The sequence below is a fragment of the Erpetoichthys calabaricus genome, chromosome 12, assembly GCF_900747795.2.
Source record: "Erpetoichthys calabaricus chromosome 12, fErpCal1.3, whole genome shotgun sequence".
Lineage (NCBI taxonomy): Eukaryota > Metazoa > Chordata > Cladistia > Polypteriformes > Polypteridae > Erpetoichthys > Erpetoichthys calabaricus.
Window position 1 is genome coordinate 147,574,694 of NC_041405.2, and position 21,365 is coordinate 147,596,058.

A 21,365-nucleotide genomic window follows, 5' to 3' on the forward strand; every position below is an offset into this window, starting at 1 on the left:
GTTTACAAGATGTTTCTATCTTCTTAATGAAAGCAAAAAGTGCAGAGGATCTGCACAGATAAAAGTGGAAACAAAAAAATCATTACAGCTGTGCCTTGTGCCACAAATTCAAACAGTGGAACAAGCCAGTCCCACGCTGCCACTTTGCCCCAAGATCAGAACTCTATAAGCGTGATTTTTTTTTATTTTTATTTTTTGCTTTCTTATTGCTAGTTTGTGGCCATTTGTTGTATTTGGTTATCATTACATCTGCATCTTTTGTTTTTTGAGGCACATTGGTGCAGTGATTAGCAGTGCTGCCTCGACAATTTAGATCACATTTGTGGCCACAATTAAATGGTCCAGCATAGTTGGCAGACACTTCTCCAGCTCTCTGGGACATTTAAAAGACCGCTGTACCATTATCCACTCAAAACTAGTTCCTGAAAATTTCTGTGATTTTGCTGAGCTCGCTGCAAAGTGAACTCTGCAGGGCTCAATTCTCATTAATCAAGAGGCAAGGCTTTTGCGCAAGATTCATTTTTTTCCTCCCCCCCAAAACTATAGGCTGGAGTGGGTCTGGTGGTCTTGGCCTCAAAGAACAAGGAATTCAGGATCCCATTAAAGGAGGGGACGTACGTGACAAGTGGGACAAGTACAAAGGTGTGGGTGTCTCTCTGGATGACCCATATGAGAATTACAGGAGGAACAAAAGCTACTCGTTTATTGCACGCATGAAAGCAAGGGATGAAGGTAAGGCTGCAGTATTACTTTTCTACTGCTTTAGTGTTGTTTTATTTATTTATTACTACAGCTAGACCCATCTTCTTCCTCAAATCTTCTCATCATTTTTGTAGAAAAAATATAAATATCAAAGCTTCTATCCAACTACACTTCTACATAACAGGGATGGACAAGTCAGAATAATGTACTATTTGAATATCCTAAGATGAGATCAGAAGGGCTTCCCCCTTCCATCTGAGAGATGTGCAGGTTAGCACAGGCTGCTCTGTATGAGTACAGTGAGTAGTTATAGGTCTGTGTTTGTGTGAATGCCCTGAAATGCATTTTGTACCCTGGCAAATCACTGAGCTGACTTTCCAAGATTCGTCACTCCTGTGTTTTTCACATACACAGTTAAAGCTATAAGTTTATATATACATGTTGGCTACAAATCTTCAGGCTCAAAATTCCCCAACCTCACACATATCGCTACCAAACTATTCATGTGTTAACTGAGTGAGTGTATTTACTTCATTTAAATTATAGAGTGTTTCTCCAAAATAATGATAGTGGTTAAAAGCTGAAATAAATCTATCTATGTCAGATTTTCGGTGTGTTAAAAGTTTACACACACCAAATTGACTCTCTGATTAAACAGCATGAATGACTTCAGGAGTTAATGTTATTGCTTTTAGCAGCTTCAGAGTTGCTTAATGTCATCGTTATTTGTTAACTGGGCCAGTGCCTTCTTATGATTTATGGTTCTTATGGTTAAGGCAATGGGGAATTAAAAGAACCAAGTCTAGACCTTAGGAGGAAAATGGTGGACCTTCATAAGTAGGGTTCCTCCTTAGGATCCATCTCCAAAATGTTCAAGGTACTAGGAGCAACTATACAATTAATTATATGACAATATAAAAAGCTTGGGATCCTACAGCCTCAGAAAAGTGGCACAAATTGACTTCCACGGATGGACAAAGTTTGTTTTGAAAAGGTTCAGCAGATCCCCAAGATAAAAACTAAAGAACTGGTGAAAGAGTTGAAGGCATCAAGAACAAGAGTGTCATCATTCACCACCAAGACAGTACTTTATTACCATGGCCTGAAAAGATGCCAGTCAGTGAAAAAAACAGTCCTCCAAAATCAACATTAAAAAATGCAAGAACAGTTTGTAGTTGCTCACAAGGACAAAAGTGTAATATTTTGGTGTGTTCTCTGGTCAGGTGAAACAAAATTTCAACTTTTTGACCATAATGATCAGTGATATGTATAGACGCTGGTGGATAAGGCTCTTAATTCAAAGAACACCATCCAAACTGTGAAGCGTGGGGGAGGCAGCAACATGTTGTGGGTGTGTTTTGCTGGGAAGGGAACTGGTGCACTTCAAAAAAAAAAAAAAAATGATGATATCATGAAGAAGGAGCATAACATGGAAATTTAGAAGCAATATCTCAAGACATTGGCCAGAAAGCTAAAGCTTGGTTGCAAATGGGTCTTCCAGCAGGACACTGATCCCAAGCATACTTCCAAAGGGGCAAGAAATGACTTGCAGAAAACAATGTGACGGTACTGAAGTGGCCATCACAAAACCCTGACCTGAATCCCATTGAAAATCTGGACTGAACTGAAGAAACATGTCCAATCATGGAGGCCGACAAACTTGACTCAGATCAGTTCTGTCAGGAGAAGTGGGTCGGTCAGAGGTCTGGGATAATATTGTGCGAAACTTGGAGAAGATTACCTTAAGTGTTTGCTTCAGGTTAAGCAATTTAAAGCCAACATCATGAAATACTAACTTGGTGTATATAAACTTTTGACCCACTGAAAATCTGACATAGAGATTAAAAGCTGAAATAAATCTGTTTCTTAATCATTATTTTGGGGGAAATTAAGTAGATGCATTAGTGGACTTAACACATGAATCGTTTGGTAACATGACATGTGTGAGGTTGGGGAATTTTGAGTTTGAAAGTTTTTAGCCCAGGTGTATGTAAACTTATGGCATCAACTGTACCTATGGCACCGATGGGGTGTCAGTCCACTGCAGGCCCCTTTTACTTACACTGCAGTCAACTTATGTGGGGTGTTCCAATAATTTATCTAACCTAGGAAAATAAATTTCAGATGATCAAACTCACCTCATTACTTCAATACACTTGGTCCACCTTGCCATCAGTGTTTTAATCCCTTTGGAATAGAAAGGTAAATTTTGGTTCTCCAGACAACCTGTTGGAAAATCACCATCCAAGTTGGAATTTCTTCAGGATTTGAAAAAGAAAATACTCACTAGGGGACAGGTCTGGACTGTACGTATGGTGGATGGCTGAGCTCTATGAAGCCACACTTCCCTGATAGAAGCCTTCAATTTTGGGGATTTTTGGGAAAGTGAGTTGTGAAGTACCAACACGCCTACGGATGGTTTCAATTTCTGATTAATGGCCTCGTGTAACGACTTCATTGTGGCTGAAGAGTAGATTTCTCCAGTGATGGATGCCCTGTGTGACAAGAATTCTAATAGCAAGAACACTCTTTGCATCCCTGAAAACTTTCACAATGACTTTTCCAGGTGACTGCTGCACACAAAATTTCTTGGGGGTCAGGGATCCCTTATACTTACATTGCATGGACTCTTGCTTGGTTTGAGGGTCACGGTGAATTCACATTTCCTCCACAGTAACAATCTGTAGAATTTTTTTGAAGTAAATTCCTGGCGACGTGCTTTCTGATCTGGTGTCAGCTTTTGGAGGAACCCATCTTGAATTGGTCTTTGACATCATTAAATGAGTACGGATGATTGTAGAAACTGTGCCATCTGAAATGCCTTCTTCATGGGCTGTAACATTAACCTTAACATGACGATCTTCAATAATCTTGGCCTTCACATTTTGGCAAATTAAGGATTCACAATGCTTCCACAGGATGCCCCATGTGGAGGGGTCATGTTCAGTTGATTCCCGACCCCATTTAATTTGCTTGGCCCAAAACGTCACCTTATAGTACAAAGGTGCACCATCGCCATACACAGCATTTAGCCTTTGTTGGATTTCCTTTGGCTTCTTCTCTTTCTTTGTAAGGAATTTAATGACATAACTACACTCCCAGTCTGTCAGTTTTCTTGTACACTCTCTTGGTGAGTGCTTGATATGAAATGACCTCAAAACTGCATGTGCGGTATGCCAAGATACTGTATGTCCTCCTCTCCAGTGACAAGTTCAGATTTGTAACACAAATCACATGATATCTCACATAGATAAAATTATTGAACACCTCTCATAGAGCCACCAGTTAACCAAACCTACACATCTTTGGGGATGTGGAAGGAAAACGCAACGAAAACTCGAGGGCAATGCACACACTCCAAAATGACCAAGCATGGGATTTGAGTCCAGGGTGCTAGATCAAAGACGCAGCAGTGCTAACTACTGCACTCCCATGCTATCCTAATAAAAGCTAATAATTAACATAAATAAGTTTGAAAGGTCCATCATTCTGTAACTGTAGTTGATGAAGCCATTTCCCAGTTTATAAATTTATCTTCTAAGCGACTACACGCAGAGATTAGTAAAAGCTCATTTTCACAGATATATTGCCATTACCAGATGGTGGAGAAAATGGGTAAATAAAACTAAAGCACCACCCAGAGCTTCAAGGAGGAGTGCAAGCAGACGCCACTTTTGATGGTTCCACACTTATCTGTAGGTCTGCTTAAAAAAATATATATATATACAGATGTGTTCAGTCCCTCCTGTTTTCACAGACGAAGAAGAGTAGATTGTATTTTGTGACTGTGCTCTACAGGTCATCTCCTGGCAGAGGCTGTCACTTTCCTACTTGCAGAATACCAAAATGGGCTCTAACGAGAAGCACTGCTGTCTTTTTCCACAGTTAAGCCGGACCCGCAAGAACAAGCAGAACAGGAGTAGCCAATCCCATCACATCAAGTTCTGCCGTGACTTTGTGTTGTGTTTTTTTTTTCTTTTTCCTGAGATACTCCCCACTTTTTTATTACAGAACACAATCACTCTTACTTTCAAGTTTCTCAGCTTCATGTTCATGCAATGTGCAGAACTGTTTCCTATCGTATAAACTGGACTTTACTGCCCAGACATCTTTTACTTTCAAATAAGTTGGAGGAATTTGAAAAACTGTTTTTTCTAAAAAAAATCATACCACCAAAGCAGCTTTTTTTAATGCTGAAAAGTACAACCATCTATTTATCGAGTGTATGTGGTAATATGATAAATATGAAGAGTTTGCAATCGTTTGTAGTTTTTAAACAAAAGCAGATGTCACCATCCTGATTTGAGCTATGGAGATACTTTGTTTTTTATTTTTGTTTTTTTTTTTTTTGTTTTGTTTTGTTTTTTTTTTTTTGTTTTTTTAAAACATTAATTGAGCTTACATTGTAAATTGTTGATAGGTCTCAGTGTTACATTTGTGTTACCAATAAAACTTCATTATGTTAAATTGTGCTACTGGCCTCTGATTTGTTTCAGAGGTAAGAAGAGTGCAATAGGAAGCCACACTTTCCATGATACTGTTAATAAAAAAAAAAAAAAACATAAAATTGTGACAAAAGAATTTTTAATATCTCAAAAAGATTCAGAATAAAAAAATATAAATCCTGGCTTTGTGCCCTTTTCTGCAAGTCCATTCTGTTTTACTGTATCATGTCATGGCCTTGTCTCTTTGTGATGAAGCTCAGTTTGTAACCTTAGCAGATTCTTCTTCAGATTGACACTTCAGATGTAGTGGTACTCTTTCATCTCCTGAAGCACCTCCTTTAGAGCCTGGTCCACAGTCAGCATTGGTGGCTTGTGACTTTGGATGAACTGTAAAAGGTAGGAACAGTCATTCAGTGTATGAATTCCATTTCTAAACGAGTCCTTAAATTTTCAAAGAAGCAGAATGTTTACCAGACCTGGCAATTTATAGGAATAGTGCAGTATGGCCATTTTACATACAAGTGTACAATAAAAAGACATTAGTAAACCTGTCTGGCTTCATTTTGCAGGGTCACGTTTAAAGGTCTGCAAAGTCGGTCCTGGAGGGCCATAGTTGCTGCATATTCTTGGTTCAAATCAGTTTCTTAAAGAAAAGTCAATTAGTATTCCAGTAACATTTTTATGCTTCATTTGAGTTGTCTTGCTTGGTAAGATTCTCCACCTTAAATAACTTATACAAGTCATAAGTAGCTGCATTCACTTCTTCTAGTTGCTCTATCTACTTGTCTGTCTGTTCATCAATCACACACAGCTGAACCGATTTTCATATTTTGCATTGCTTTTGGTCCAACTTAATATATAGGCCATATGGTGTATCGGGGAGGGGGGCCACCCAAAAATCAGAGCAAGAGTGCACAGGGGCTGATAGGAGGACACAGTCATCAGTACACACAAACTTTTTTCTTCATGCCAAAGTGGCATCTCATCTAAGAACACAAATCATGTTTTCTTCTTAGCTAATTTGTATAACAGTCTTATTGTCATGCTGGATTACAGCTTTTACAAAAAAGTACCACCTGCAAAAAAATAAGAGCCCCAACTGGCCCAAGAGAAAAAAAGATGGTGCAATGCCTCACACGTTAAAGGAACACTTCAGCTGGATCAAGAAGGTAAAGACTGCAATGGCTAAAAAGTCAAATGAACTGACGCAACGCTTACTGAACTGACTTTGATTTGAATCATTCAGGTTGTATGTTTCTATTCTATTGTTCAATATGTGTGGTTGATCTTTAAATAAGCATGCATTAGTTTGAAGTTAAGTTTGTTTCTATTTCACTAAAACTGCTCTGTTGTTTTCTGACACTAGCAGTCATGGGTGGGTTGCAGGTTCTATAGGATGAAGGATTAAGATACCTCACCATGTTCTGTAGGATCCTAACCCAGATAACAAGTGTTAAATGGTTCAGTATTATAACAAGCGATGTTAAGTCAAATTATAGCAATGGTTTGTGATCCCGGCAGGAGAAGGCCCTTGACCTTTTGTAGGGTATTTAGACAACGTTCACATTAACAGGCTGAAGTAACTCAAATCCAACTTTTTGCACTTGTGATACAAATCTTATGTTTTCAAGTCGGTTTGGACACAGATATCTGATCTTTTCAATTTAGATTTGAGTCTTTTTCATATGTGGTCCTAGATCGGGTATGTATCCAATTCGTGGCCATGTAACATGAATAAGAACGGTCAGATCGGTACTCACGTGGTTTTTTTTTTTTTTTTCCCTATACCTTGGACAGAGTGCTGCCACCATCAGCCAGCACTAACAAAGTGGCAAAAACAACAATGGAGGAAAGCTACAAGCTGTGACAGTAGTCACAGTCCCAACATTATTGGCTCCTTTCTCGTACCTACACATCTCTTGGTGCTGTGGTGCCAGCAATAGCCCCAGAAAACAGCAAAAGCTAGCCGTGTGACTTTTTTTCCCTGTCTTCTTGGCCTATCATGCATAACTGGTGGAATGTTTGCCATCCTCCAGGGCGAAATGCAATGCATACACTTGCTACTGGCACATGCATTCCGTCAGTTTTAACACCATGAGTTGTCCTACAAATATGTTTTCTTTTTTGTTGTAGATAATGCAGATGATTTGTGCACAGTCAATATGCGCATGCATGCTGTTTTGGATGACAGATGTGTTCATATTACAGTGAGATTTTGTTTTTTTTTTGGTTTTGTTCTTTATTTCACCTTATACAATTTCTTGTATTAGGAATTTGTTAGTTTTCGCATATCTCATGGGGTCAGAGCGCAGGGTCAGCCATTTTACAGCGCCCCTGGAGCAACTGAAGGTTAAGGGCCTTGCTCAAGGGCCCAGCAGAGTAGGATCTCTTTTGGCAGTGACGGGGATTCGAACCGGCAACCTTTGGGATACCAGCGCAGATCCTTAGCCTCAGAGCCACCACTCCGCCCAATACAGGTCAGTTGTATTTATGAATGTGAACTGTCAAAATAGGCAAATTGTATCTGAGCAAAAAGTCAGAATTGAGCAATGAGGTTTGTAGTGTGATTGTAGCGTTCGTCCCTGGTAGGAGCAGTTTATCCTTTGCAGTGAGGAAACTGAGCAAAATTGGTCTCAGCCATTGTTAAGGTATTAAGGTTCATCCTGTGCACGGGTGGAAAACTAGTAATGAGAGTGGTGTCATCAGCATGCCTCCTGCATTGTTAAGGGTCCCAGAGGTAAGTATTGCAGGGTGTTCATGTAAAATAAGATTAACTAAAGGACATTATTTAGGCATTTCTATGATTAAGTTGTCCACCAATAATAAAAGAGCATTAGAAGTCTAGATTGCCTTTCGTTGACAGTGCCACTATAAAATATGCTCTTTTATGTTTAACTTTCTTTTCTTACTAATTAGCACACATACGGATGATGCTGAAGTAGGAAGAATATGATAAAAGACAGGTAAGCATTTAAAGCTGTGCTAAAAAGTATGCATTTAAGAATTTCTTCTAAATGTAATATTATACTGGCCTATATTAATGAATGCAAAAATAAGACGAGAAAGGCTTGCTAATGAAACAGATTAAATCAAGGGGAAAACCAGCAGCAGGGTAACATGAGAACCCTCCCTCTAGACTGCCAAATTCAATGCCAGTAAATAATTATGTAAGTTTTTCTCCAGACTGCATTTAACATATATAACACCCTTTACACATAACAGTCTGTAAACTGTGCAAAACTTTTTTAATGATATCAACCACTGTAAAAAAAAAAAAAAAAAAAAGAAAGAGCCGGAAGAAACTAGATAGTGTATGCCCAAGTGACCAAGAGCTGGGCAAGAGGCATGGCTTAGGGTTTACCTGCTTGGTTTCTTCTAGGGTTGTGTAGTGGTAGTCATCCGGACCCAGTGACTGCAGCACAGATGAGTACATTTGTTGACTGCTCTCAATAAATTGTCTGGTCAAAGCCAACTGCTGCTTCAGCATGTCGTTTAGAGCAAACACAGCAGGACTGTAAGCAGTCAGAGCTGTAGAGACACAAAAAAGCTGCCATGAAAAAAGGCCCGCTTAATGCCAGGCTTCTTAAATCAGTACCCGAGTAAAAACAAAATCAGACATGATCCCCTTGAACAACATAATATTGGTCGCCACCAGTTGTTCTCCAGACTATTGAGTGAAGAAAGCAGAGAGCACCAGATCAGATCGTGTTTTCTTCCCTTCATCCCCTGCCCCCTCTCCTTTTTTGTTGTGACATGTGGCAACATTACGTGGGCACAACCTAAAATTACAATACTTCTGAAGTCTTGTGTAAATGCTGCAGGATACAATATGAAAGTACACTACACTCTAGACCAGTACTGGAGGACACCATGTGGCTGCAGGGTTTTGTTCCAACTAACTTTTGTTTTTAATTGAAGTTCTAGCCTAATTAAGTAAGCTGTTTTTTCCCAGTTCCTAAGTAAGGGGGTTAATGTAGAAATTATAAAAGGTAAGTTTGGTCATTTTTGTAAGAATACACCATGCACTTACGTATGTTACATGGGGATAATTTAGTTGTTTTGTTCTTTTTGTTTTTAAAATTTCCTTCATTGTCATGATTTTTGTTCTGCTTTTCCAGCTGTTCTGGCTGATCAAGTCATTATTTCTTAATATATGCACCTTAGCAGGTCTGATGTTGAAGTAAACGGCAGGCTTTCAGCATTCAGTATCGTTTCCCTGGCTCTATGGTCAACTTATTAAATATCATTAATAGGATATACTGTACTTAAGGGAGAAAGACTACACAGAAACAAGTTAGAAAATGTACACATGGTGTAACATGCAGGTGTGTTTGAGGGCTGTCCTGGCACTGTAGCCCTCATTGCATGGAGTTTAGTAGGTTGGTTCTAGAATCTCCTTAATCCATTTCAGGTTGTGGGGTCCAAAGGCTAAAAATGGACCTGGACAGGACTCAACTCTATCACAGGCACCACGCACACATACAGTACCTTATTCATACATAGTGACAATTTGCAATTAACATAACCTATGTAAATAAAAACTTCTTATACTTCCTTCTGTACTTCAGCATGTCTGCCATAGCAATTTTCATGAAATGGGACTTGCAAAGCTATTCAGTTATGACACATATTTGGGAATAACAGGCAAAATGTATTCATGCGAATAACCATGATGGTAACTTACCAGGGAGACCACATTTTCAAAGACACCTACAGGGACACTTGTGTAGCATGTATGCCCAAACATAAAGTCCATCGTCGTTTGTTTAATGCCTGCCTTATGTCGTCATCAACACCAATGGATCAAGGCAGGGTGAATAAAAAATTAAACACTTTCACAAATGAGCACACAGGATTCCACACATCGCTTGAAGTGGAAACAAGTTTACATTTACTTGGCTGACGCCTTTATCTAAGGCAACTTACAGCAGTTATGATACAATTGGTTACAGTTCTTTTTGGTTTTCCAATTGGAACACGTGCCGGTCATGTGACTTGTTCAGGGTCACACAGTGTCACTAGTGGGATTTGAGCCCACAACCTTAACCTCCACCACCCCACACTGCCCAAGTGCCATTGCTGCCTGTTTTTGTGTATTTCTTGTTCCTCCTTGTGATGTTTAAATTTAACACAAATTGTTAATCAAATGGGCCTCCAACTTAGAACAGCATGCACAAAACTATACATTTTTTGCAATTACAGTATGTTGGATTAATCAAAACAATGTTTATTAGATAGGCTGAGTTTTTTGAATTTCTACAGTAACTTGTTAGGACACACAGCCTGAAATCAGGATGTCTGGTCACCCTAATAAATAATAGTGTCAGTGAAATAGTAAATCATTATCATCTGCAGTTAATGTAGTTATGAGGCTGGTTTAGTGTAAGGTACCAGAGTAAGAACAAAGTCAGGCCTGATACCCTTGAACAACATAATATTAGTCAGTGCTGGCAGATCTCCAGGCTACTAGGTGAAGAAAACAAAGCCCACATCTTTTACTGATCATTTACTGAGTAAATGTTGATTTAGTCTCCTCCCTGCGTGGAGTTTGCATGTTCTCCCCGTGTCTACGTGGGTTTCCTCCGGGTGCTCCGGTTTCCTCCCACAGTCCAAAGACATGCAGGTTAGGTGGATTGGCGATTCTAAATTGGCCCTAGTGTGTGCTTGGTGTGTGTGTGTGTTTGTGTGTGTCCTGTGGTGGGTTGGCACCCTGCCCAGGATTGGTTCCTGCATTGTGCCCTGTGTTGGCTGGGATTAGCTCCAGCAGACCCCTGTGACCCTGTGTTTGGATTCAGCGGGTTGGAAAATGGATGGATGTTGATTTAGTCTGTGCATATTGGCTAACATGGCACAGGGTACTTCACTCATATCTAGATAACTTTTCATTTCCTTGCTTGTATTTTATACTTTTACAATTCAGAAGATCACTTGTCTTGCCTGTTTAGACTTAAAGCATCAGGAGACGTGAAATGCTGATGCATTGACAGGTTCTCTTCTGTTTGTGATCAACGCACAGCTGGATTTACATATGTAGGATTGCTCGCTTGTGAAACCACTCGTGACAGCAAATGACGTCATTTCTACACAGACAATCCACTGTTGTTTCATTAACTTGTATCGGGGATCTGTTTGCTGTAAGTGGTGGCTATCTGGGGTGAAATCGAGGAAAATATACAAAATATATGCTGGAGTAACCACTCTCAGGGTATAACTGAAACCGTAAAGTATTCATTGTTGAAATGGCTCGTTTTCCTGTTTTAAGGTGGACAGGTTCTTTTCAGTTGGAGATTCTGAAATTTCGAAAATTTGTACAGCGTCATGTGTTCAAGGCATATCAATGAAAACTGATCAGTCTCGACAAATTTCCCTGAAGAACAGAACAAGTGTGCAATATTTCAACAAAATTGGTCCATTAGAGGCCGAGTTGTTTCATGCCGTCAGACAGCTGTTGCAAAAAGTGCTTCCAACACACCAAAAAAGTAAAATTATTAGGAACACAACAATACATATTTTCTAAAAAAAAAAAAGTCAGACATGCACACCTTTGTGAATGCAGAAAAAGAAAATAACAAATCAAATGAGATCACTTAGATAGAAAAATGATTCCCTTACTGATAAACTGGGCAGAACAAAAAAATAAATCACAGTACCCAGGACCATGTTTGAGAACCACTGCCCAAGAGAAACAACCTAAATCTTGTGCTCCATGGTCTAGCTATCTTCATGTTTTAAGATTCTATATCACATTATACAAGTTGTCATAACACACTCCCATGACATCTGGGCCAGTCATGTAGTTTGACATACCCAGGAAATTAGTCCAAGCAGTCTGGACTCCTCTCAATAAAATCAAAATTGATTTTGTCTTAAATCACAGGGAGGGGCTTATGTGCAGATGAGAGACGACAAGCAATGAGTGCTCACCTGGCAGTACAAATCACAAAATGCAGCTATAAGGAATAAGAAACAAAGGTGTTTTGAACCTCAGCAACACAAGAGAGACTTGTCTGTCTGATGTCTTGAGTTGGATGTACCATGACAGAATGAAGGAAAAAAAAAAAGAGGGGAGGGAGGGGGGGTTTGGGGGGGGCAGAAATGGCGGCTGAGCAAGAGCATTCATATAAGCACGTTATTGGCAAGTCAGAAAAATGGGCGACCTTAGGATATTTTGGAAATGTGAAACTTTAAAGTCGCCACAGACTTGTGTAAATAGTCGTGCCCATGATTTCTAGTCATGTAATTTCATATCTTTAGGCAACGAGCAGCAACTCCAGTTGTCAAATTTCACATCCCCTCCAATTAGAAAACGTGTGATGTGCTACCAGCTTAATCGTCCGATACCCCTCCTCGAAATAGCCCCCCTGTGGGAATTTCAAGCATTAGTTTACCTTCTATGGCATCGGGGCTGACAGCATGACTGGCGATGGGTGTTGGATCCACATACGACATTCCTACGGATGGACGCAAAACAGCATCACCTTATAAAGGAAGAAAAAAAAATGTAATAGTGCCTTCCACTTTGATTTTTTTATCATTCTAGTAAGGTGCTTCACTAAAGGCCTCAAGTCAAATTTGTCATATGTACTCATCCATCTATCCATTATCCACTCCGCTATATTCAAACTACAGGGTCATGGGGAGTCTGCTGGAGTCAATCTCGGCCAACACAGGGCACAAGGCAGGAAACAAACCCTGGGCAGGGCGCCAGCCCACTGCAGGGCACGCACACACTAGGGACAATTTAGGATCGCCAATGCACCTAACCTGCATGTCTTTGGACATTGGGAGGAAAGGAGTACCTGGAGGAAACCCACACAGACACAGGGAGAACATGCAAACTCCATGCAGGTAGGACCTGGGAAGTGAACCCGGGTCTCGTAACTGCGAGGCAGCAGCGCTCATATCTACTCAATCCATTGATATTCTTACTCTGCACATTAGGAATATAATAATATTATCTTACAGTCTGTTGTTCGCTTCATGGTTGATCCATCATCCTGTACAGAATTTGCATGTTAATTAGTTATGTTCATATAGCGCTTGTCTGACCTGCTCAATGCACTTTACTTAGACACTGGGGAGCCACTTCAGCCACCACCAGTGTGTAGCATCCACCAGAATGATGTGACAGTAGATATTCCTGCACCAGTATGCTCACCACCCATTAGCTATTAGGTGGAGAAGGGCTGAAAGAGATAGTTGGCCAGTTAGAGACCAGACGATTAGGAGGCAGAATGGACAAAGTCATGGTAGGCAATGTAGCCAGGACATTGGGGTACACCCTACTGTTTTTGAGTGAGGTCCAGAGATCTTTAAGGACCACATGGAGTCAGAGCCTCGGTTTTATGTCACATCTAAGGGATGTTGGCTCAATACAGAAGTGAAAACAGCCTAACTTGACAAAAAGTTTATGAATGGATAGAAAAGTTTAAAGTGAGTAGAATAAGTGTAACTGATGAAGCTTGATCTGGCTGACCATCAGCATTGTGCACACAAAATCACATCGATATGGCGAATGCCTTCATCCAAAAAGACCAACAGATTACAATGTTCACTTGGGTATCATCTCTGGATCTGCACATAGCATAGTGCATGAGGAGTGAGTACCGTAAAGGTTGCACTAATCAACATCCTTTAGTGGATCCCTGCAGGTTTCACACCCTCTATGCAAAGAAATCTCACTACGGTGCATTGTTCAACAAGGGTGCAATCCCACAGCAAGCATCCATGTTCATTTGATCTTGACTTCAACTAGGCTAATGGCAGACTGCTGCGCAATTCATGTTTGGACTATCATAAGCCATCACAAATGGATTGTGTCAGCTTCTATTCATTGCAGTTCCTGCATCATTTTCAAATTGCCTTTACTTTTTCATTTACTCTTCAATCAATCAAAATTACTATTATGACTGCCAGGGGGTTTTGATGCTCTTCTCCAATAAAGCTGTACATTATTGGTCTACCTGACATTGACCTTGTGTCTTTACCTCCACATCCATTACATTCTCAATTTCAGTACAGTGATCCCTCGCTATATCGCGCTACGCCTTTCGCGGCTTCACTCCATCGCAGATTTTATATGTAAGCATATTTAAATATATATCGCGGATTTTTTGCTGGTTCGCAGATTTCAGTGGACAATGGGTCTTTTAATTTCTGGTACATGCTTCCTCAGTTGGTTTGCCCAGTTGATTTCATACAAGGGACGCTATTGGCAGATGGCTGAGAAGCTACCCAACTTACTTTTCTCTCTCTCTTGCGCTTTCTCTGATCCTGACGTAGGGGGTGTGAGCAGGGGGGCTGTTCGCACACCTAGACGATATGGACGCTCGTCTAAAAATGCTGAAAGATTATCTTCACGTTGCTACCTTCTGTGCAGCTGCTTAGTGAAGCGACATGGTGCTTCGCATACTTAAAAGCTCGAAGGGCACGTATTGATTTTTGCATGTTTATTTCTCTCTCTCTCTCCTCACGGAGGGAGTGTGAGCTGCCGCCTTCAACAGCTTTGTGCCGCGGTGCTTCGCATACTTAAAAGCCAAACAGCACCATTGATTTGTTTGCTAGAGATTGTTTTCTCTATCTATGTGACATTCTGTGCTCCTGACACGCACTCCTTTGAAGAGGAAGATATGTTTGCATTCTTTTAATTGTGAGACGGAACTGTCATCTCTGTCTTGTCATGGAGCACAGTTTAAACTTTTGAAAAAGAGACAAATGTTTGTTTGCAGTGTTTGAATAACGTTCCTGTCTCTCTACAACCTCCTGTGTTTCTGTGCAAATCTGTGACCCAAGCATGACAATATAAAAATAACCATATAAACATATGGTTTCTACTTCGCGGATTTTCTTATTTCGCGGGTGGCTCTGGAACGCAACCCCCGCGATGGAGGAGGGATTACTGTAGTTGCATTAAGTCACAGGTTTGAGGTTCCAAGGATGAAACAGTTATTAATCTTGTAAATAAGTTTACATTTTCATATCCACAGGCTTAAATTATGCAAGCGTTTGCATCCAACGTCAGCCAAGTTGAACTTTTATTTCTAATATGTTTCAGCCTTAAGTATTATGCTCACTGCTATATTTGACCCAAAGACATTGTGAAGGTTTAAATTTTTTTGATAGGTTTTATCACAACCATTTTGTTGTTCCTAAGTAAAGCAAACTTCAAAATAAATGTATTTAATACAGAACCTTTCACAGTGGATAAAATTTATATGAGCAAAAACGGTTTGGTGTCTTGCTGTGGCAGGACAGTCGGCACAGAATGGTAGGCCTCTCCCAGTTTCAGGGCCACCTGCTACACAGCATTACACAACTTCTAATAAAATGAGCTCCACCATTACAAACGGTCAAAATGGATTTAAAAAAATAAAAAGGTTAAAATGTTCCACCAACCTCTGGCCCAGCTGTAGGCAAACCCAGGGGTCTGAGTCTGCACAGCGATTTCTCGTGCCTTTGGCCGTTTGCATGGGGCTGGGGTTGCAGACCAGGACTGAGTAAGCGTTTGAGCCGAAGATGATGAATTAGACGAGTGGGAGCTGCTCCTAGACGTTTGGGAGCTGGGGGCTTCAGACCTTGAGCCGGCGCTATCACTTTGCTCTTCTCCCTCCAAAGACTGCCCCTCTTTGGAGACCTCTTCCTCGATGCTGTCAGCAAGTGAACCCACACCCAAGTGTTCAGAGATTTCACTGATGGACTTTTCTGTGAGGATTTCGCTTTCAAAGTCACTCTCATATGTGGCTTCATGCTCAGTTGCAATACGGGGCTTATCCTTGTCGGGCGGACGAGTTGCTCTGCTGCCCTGTTTCGTTTCAACCTTCACCGTCTTTCAAAGAGAAACTCTTATTACTAAAAAGCTATTAGAGACCAAGCTGAGTAGTTAATAGAAATAGCGGCACCATACCTGTGCCCGTTTTGCATCCGATTTGTCAGTCTTCACCTTCTCCTCCAGGGCGGGCTCCAGATCATCAATGGTCATTATATTCATCTTAAAATCTGAAAACATTAAAAAAAAAAAAACAATGGGGATATCCAGCATCGTGGGAATTGTGGCCTGGGCTCTCCAGTTTCGGAAAGCAGAATATGAACAGTATGAGGCAAAAAAAAACTTTTTCCTTCCTGTTATTAATCAGAAAGGCACCCCAACAAAAGAAATACCACTGTTAAAAATCAAATAAAGACTCCTCCACTGTGTTACTTTCACCCAAGTATTTGTATAATTTTCCGCTAAGTCCAGCACTTACCATCTGAACTTTCACTTTGTTCACTAATCTTGTCCTCTGTCAGCCCTGCCTCAGCATACAAATCCTCCACAGACCTGGCATCACTCCTAGTGGACAAAGATGATGAAGACCTCCTTAGCAATCTCGCCCTCGGTGACAGCACCCTCCGAGGCGAGTGGCCACTAGGTGGGGTAGGAGTTGGGGAACGAAATCCTTTGGGAGAGCTCAAGGAAGAATAAGCGCGGAACCGGCGAGGGGACGGAGTCCGCATTGAGTGCATTCTGAAGCCTGGGTGCCGTGGGGAACCTTTGCTGGGTGGGGAGGGAGTTCTGGAAAGGGACTGATGAAGGTTCCTGTGGAGAGGGGTGATGGAACGCCGCTGCCCCGTCTTTAAGAAAGGCTGAAAGACAAAAGGAGGATAGGGTCGGCACTGTAGCATGACAGACAAGTGGAAAAGCAGTCCTGGACATTGTGCTGGTACATCACTGGGCCTATTAACCAATGGCACAAGAACATAAGAAATTTGACAAATGAGAGACCATTCAATCCATCAAGCCCGTTTGTTTAGCTAATAGCTAAGCTGTCCCAACAACTCATCCTGATTCTATACTTAAAGGTTGTCCATGATTCTGTAGTTTTTTCCAGATTCCCATGAGTCTGTGTGCAAAGAAGTGCTTCCTGGCTTCAGTCCTAAACGGACTTCCCCTTAATTTCCACTGGTGTCCTCATGTAAGTGATTCGCCATTTAAATGAAAGGATTCTGCTGGATCTACTTTAGCTATTCCTTTGAAAATGTTAAACACCTGGCTTAGGTCCCCACACAGTCTCCTCTGCTCAAGACTAAACAGGTTTCATTCCCTGAGTCTGTCAGAATACAACATGCCCTTAAGTTCTGGAATGCACTTGGTTGCTCTCCTCTTTTCAGCTTCAAGTGCTACTACAGTGTATCTGGAAAGTATTCACAGCGCATCACTTTTTCCACGTTTTGTTATGTTACAGCCTTATTCCAAAATGGATTAAATTCATTTTTTTCCTCAGAATTCTGCACACAACACCCCATAATGACATGAAAAAAGTTTACTTGAGGTTTTTGCAAATTTGTTAAAAATAAAAAAACTGAGAAATCCCATGTAGATAAGTATTCACAGCCTTTGCTCAATACTTTGTCGATGCCCCTCTGGCAGCAATTACAGCCTCAAGTCTTTTTGAATATGATGCCACAAGCTTGGCACACCTATCCTTGGCCAGTTTCGCCCATTCCTCTTTGCAGCACCTCTCAAGCTCCATCAGGTAGGATGGGAAGCGTCGGTGCACAGCCATTTTAAGATCTCTCCAGAGATGTTCAATCGGATTCAAGTCTGGGCTCTGGCTGGGCCACTCAAGGACATTCACAGAGTTGTCCAGAAGCCACTCCTTTGATATCTTGGCTGTGTGCTTAGGGTCGTTGTCCTGCTGAAAGATGAACCGTCGCCCCAGTCTGAGGTCAAGAGCACTCTGGAGCAGGTTTTCATCCAGGATGTCTGTGTACATTGCTGCAGTCATCTTTCCCTTTATCCTGACTAGTCTCCCAGTCCCTGCCGCTGAAAAACATCCCCCACAGCATGATGCTACCACCACCATGCTTCACTGTAGGGATGGTATTGGCCTGGTGATGAGCGGTGCCTGGTTTCCTCCAAACGTGACGCCTGCCATTCACACCAAAGAATTCAATCTTTGTCTCATCAAACCAGAGAATTTTCTTTCTCATGGTCCTAGAGTCCTTCAAGTGCCTTTTGGCAAACCTCAGACGGGCTGCCATGTGCCTTTTACTAAGGAGTGGCTTCCGTCTGGCCACTCTACCATACAGGCCTGATTGGTGGATTGCTTCAGAGATGGCTGTCCTTCTGGAAGGTTCTCCTCTCTCCACAGAGGACCTCCGGAGCTCTGACAGAGTGACCATCGGGTTCTTGGTCACCTCCCTGACTAAGGCCCTTCTCCCCCGATCACTCAGTTTAGATGGCCGGCCAGCTCTAGGAAGAAAACTGGTGGTTTCGAACCTCTTCCACTTACGGATGATGGAGGCCACTGTGCTCATTGGGACCTTCAAAGCAGCAGAAATTTTTCTGTAACCTTCCCCAGATTTGTGCCTCAAGACAATCCTGTCTCTGAGGTCTACAGACAATTCCTTTGACTTCATGCTTGGTTTGTGCTCTAACATGAACTGTCAACTGTGGGACCTTATATAGACAGGTGTGTGCCTTTCCAAATCATGTCCAGTCACCTGAGTTTACCACAGGTGGACTCCAATGATGCTGCAGAAACATCTCAAGGATGATCAGGGGAAACAGGATGCACCTGAGCTCAATTTTGAGCTTCATGGCAAAGGCTGTGAATACTTATGTACATGTGCTTTCTCAGTTGTTTTATTTTTAATAAATTTGCAAAAACCTCAAACAAACTTTTTTCACGTTGTCATTATGGGGTGTTGTGTGTAGAATTCTGAGGAAAAAAATGAATTTAATCCATTTTGGAATAAGGCTGTAACATAACAATATGTGGAAAAAGTGATGTGCTGTGAATACTTTCCGGATGCACTGTATATCTAAAGATTCTAAATGTACAGAGAGCTGGAATATCATACATATAATGTGTTCCATGTGGCAACTGCTGTCAATGCAGGAGGGAGCCCCTGAAGCACGTAGTGGTTAATAACTGGGTCAGTTTCAAGATGACATTTATGATGGTCTACTTTAATAATAAAATAAACTACAAGATTAAAGTGGACATTTCGTGATTTAAGATGAAGTTTCCACTTTAATCACAAAATACACCTTTTCACAGTGTCCCTAACTTTTTTTCTCTCCGTGACTCAAATACAAATAAAAAAGACTGCACAGAAGATGGTATGTGAGACTTTTAAAACGTGTTGTGTCATTACGATGGGGAATATGCGACACTGGAATATAAAAGCACCACGAATGTATTTATTTGTATGTCGGCATTTTGCTTCACCACCTCGAATCAAACATCGAAGCGCGCACATCGATCCTGTACGATCCGCAAAGTGGCTTTCTGCCACATGTAGATAGTAACCAGAGACTCTGACGTCACATCCCAACTTGATCACGCTGCATCCGACTTTTTGCTGGTACTGTGACTCACACACCCATTGTGTTAATTTCTGAGGATGCGTCAAATGAACGCGTGGCCGCCTTGATGTGTACGCGTTCTGAGTGTGAAGTATAAAGCAGCCCTTACTCTTATGGTATTATGTGAATAGGATTGACGAGACTCTTGGGCTGAATGGCCTTTTCTCATCAGAATTGTTCCAATGTTGAGTCCTAATGTGCACATCATCAGGATATGGAAAACAAATCAAAGTACATGGAAAAAAAAAATGTGCACAGACAAAAGGAGAAGAAGGTGCAAACTCCATACAACAACCAGGCAGGGGATTCAAACCCAAGAAGCTGGATCTGTGAGGCAGAGTAGCACCAACTGTGGTGTAACTCCATGCCAACCTATAGCATCTCAGATAAGATGAAAGGAATACATTTGACATTTTGACTGGCCCATACTGCACCTTCCAGAATACCCACCATGTGTTCAGGGCTTTGTGGAGTAAAGGGTCTTCGCCGATTCTCCTCAGACATTTCCACCGAGCTCCCCAACAATTTCTTCATATCTTCTTCATCGCTGTCGGTGGCAACCATAGAAATGACTTCTTGTTTCAAGGCTTGTGGCTTCCTTTTCAGAAACTGATCACCTCTACCGTTGTAGTCACCACTGGAATGGGCAGAAAATGGCAATTCATCCGAACTCATAAGGCTTATGTCTCGATCAGCCGATGCTGCCGCAGCACTGGCTAACCGTCTGTTCTTAATTCGGTTCTCAATTTGTGCCACTTTGTTGAGGGCAGCACTGGTTGAGCTCCGGGCATTGGGTCCTGGTCCTGGTTTGATATTTCTGGCTGCTGGAGGCTGGCTGCTCTTCACAGCCTGTGGTGCCTTCTTGAGAAATGGGTTGTCCACCGAGAGCCTGGTGAAGGCTTCCTGGGCTCGCAGAAACTGATTCTCTTTTGTTTCCAAGTCAGGATCATCACCCGGAAAGCCGTCCAGATTCTGGCTCTCTCTTAGAGACTGGGTCTTCCTAGTCAGAGCCTCCATGTACTCCTGGAAAGTTTAACAAAGAGGAATGTTGGTAACAGCTCTTTAAAATTCTTCAGCAGGCAATAAAAATAAATCTCAATATCCAGTCCTGAAATAAATAGCTATAGACAAGCGTAAATGAGAGAAAATGAGTCATTCCATGAATCTCTTTGTATTGTCATTAGTAGAGTTAAGTGAAAGTGTAACTTTCACGTGCTAACTGGCTCACTTCGATCTTCTTTAAGGAGGTGGCACATTATTTCTATAGCACATTTTCATACAAATTAAGTAGCTCAAAATGCTTCACAAGATGAAGAAATAAAAAAGAAAAATATAAAACAAGATTAGGCAATGCTACGTAACAAAGAATAAAGTAAGGACTGATGGCCAGGAGGACAAAAAAAACAAAATTCCACCTCAGCACATCAATGAGAGGTGTCACTTACCTGCAGCTCATCTTTGGTTTTATCTTGATCCACACTCCGCACCCTCTGCCCGGAGAGCTGAGCCTGTGCCCGGGCCAGAGCCGAACTTCGTGGGGCTTTCTGGTTCTTCTGATTCCACATTTCTGCATGAGCTGCCAATCAGATGAACAGGTTACCAGCTACCACTCAATGCCCGTTTAGACTCAAACTGTGACTTAGAATTTTATAACTGGCCCCAGGAGGCTTATTGTCTCCAAAAATGTCTCTTCAGTGAAATGGCTTCATCTTAATTATAATGTCAATGAACTTATACATCATCGTCATGGTTCGTTTAAGTAATTTGAGATTGCTTCACCTTTCCTGTAGGTTAATGTATGCAAATGTAGCTCACACTAGCAATTTGTTTGTCTGCGTGTAAACTGAACCCCCCCGACTCTCCAAAAG

At 41.4% G+C, this 21,365-nt stretch overlaps 2 protein-coding genes across 2 annotated transcripts in view; one reads left to right on the top strand and one right to left on the bottom strand.

The window, feature by feature from the left end:
* cherp (calcium homeostasis endoplasmic reticulum protein) overlaps positions 1-5,169 on the top strand; it is a 39,505-nt gene extending 34,336 nt beyond the window's left edge. The window contains exons 17-18 of the mRNA XM_028816526.2: positions 547-732; positions 4,588-5,169. Of these exons, the coding sequence (XP_028672359.1) occupies positions 547-732; positions 4,588-4,625 (224 nt within the window). The 3' untranslated portion in view covers positions 4,626-5,169. The remainder of the gene's footprint in view (positions 1-546; positions 733-4,587) is intronic.
* A 100-nt stretch (positions 5,170-5,269) lies between these two features.
* On the bottom strand, positions 5,270-21,095 carry c12h19orf44 (chromosome 12 C19orf44 homolog). Its single transcript, XM_028816529.2, has 8 exons — positions 20,943-21,095; positions 19,948-20,520; positions 16,391-16,769; positions 16,051-16,142; positions 15,543-15,972; positions 12,536-12,625; positions 8,509-8,675; positions 5,270-5,534 (listed from the first exon to the last, which is right to left on the bottom strand). Exons 1-8 carry the CDS (start codon positions 21,060-21,062, stop codon positions 5,445-5,447), a joined length of 1,941 nt encoding a protein of 646 aa, XP_028672362.1. The 5' UTR covers positions 21,063-21,095; the 3' UTR covers positions 5,270-5,444.
* Between the last annotated feature and the right edge of the window lie 270 nt (positions 21,096-21,365).